The sequence below is a fragment of the Mandrillus leucophaeus genome, unplaced genomic scaffold (genome assembly GCF_000951045.1).
Source record: "Mandrillus leucophaeus isolate KB7577 unplaced genomic scaffold, Mleu.le_1.0 Scaffold88, whole genome shotgun sequence".
NCBI classification, from domain to species: Eukaryota; Metazoa; Chordata; class Mammalia; order Primates; family Cercopithecidae; genus Mandrillus; species Mandrillus leucophaeus.
Genome location: NW_012109585.1, coordinates 3,575,201 through 3,575,830, shown reverse-complemented (window position 1 = coordinate 3,575,830; position 630 = coordinate 3,575,201). Strand labels below are relative to the sequence as shown.

At 40.5% G+C, this 630-nt stretch overlaps 1 protein-coding gene across 1 annotated transcript in view; it reads left to right on the top strand.

The window, feature by feature from the left end:
• SEC24A (SEC24 family member A) overlaps positions 1-630 on the top strand; it is a 92,552-nt gene that overhangs the window by 52,656 nt on the left and 39,266 nt on the right. The window contains exon 13 of the mRNA XM_011969302.1: positions 358-541. Coding sequence (XP_011824692.1) covers positions 358-541 — 184 coding nt within the window. The remainder of the gene's footprint in view (positions 1-357; positions 542-630) is intronic.

Below are 630 nucleotides of genomic sequence, written 5' to 3'. Positions count from 1 at the left end.
GTGTGTGTGTGTGTGTGTGTGTGTGTGTATTTTTTTTTTTTTTTTAAATAAATAGAGCCATGTTGCCCAGGATGGTCTCAAACTCCTGGGCTCAAGCAATCCACCCACCTCGGCTTCCCAAAGTGCTAGGATTACAGGTGTGAGCCACCACGCCTGGCTGGAACTTACAGAAAATTGCTAAGCAGTACTTGCTTCTTAATGAAAAACCAAGTAGTACCATACAGGAAAAGGACTTCGTAGAATGCCCAGAAATAATTGCAATTGTTGTTAACATCATGATATATGTAGATGTGTATTTAGATTTTATGACAATGTAATGATTTTTTTAAATGTCTCTTTGTAATTTATTATAAATAGGATATACACCTGACACCATCCACTGACTTCTATAAGAAATTAGCCTTGGACTGTTCTGGTCAGCAAGTAGCCGTTGACTTATTCCTTCTCAGTGGACAGTATTCTGACTTGGCTTCTCTGGGTAAGTTCTTTGTAATCTTTTTTTTTTTTTTTCTGTTAAATGAATATCAAAATGGTACTTATGGCCGGGCGCGGTGGCTCACGCCTGTAATCCCAGCATTTTGGAAGGCCGAGGCGGGCAGATCACGAGGTCAGGAGTTTGAGACCACCCTG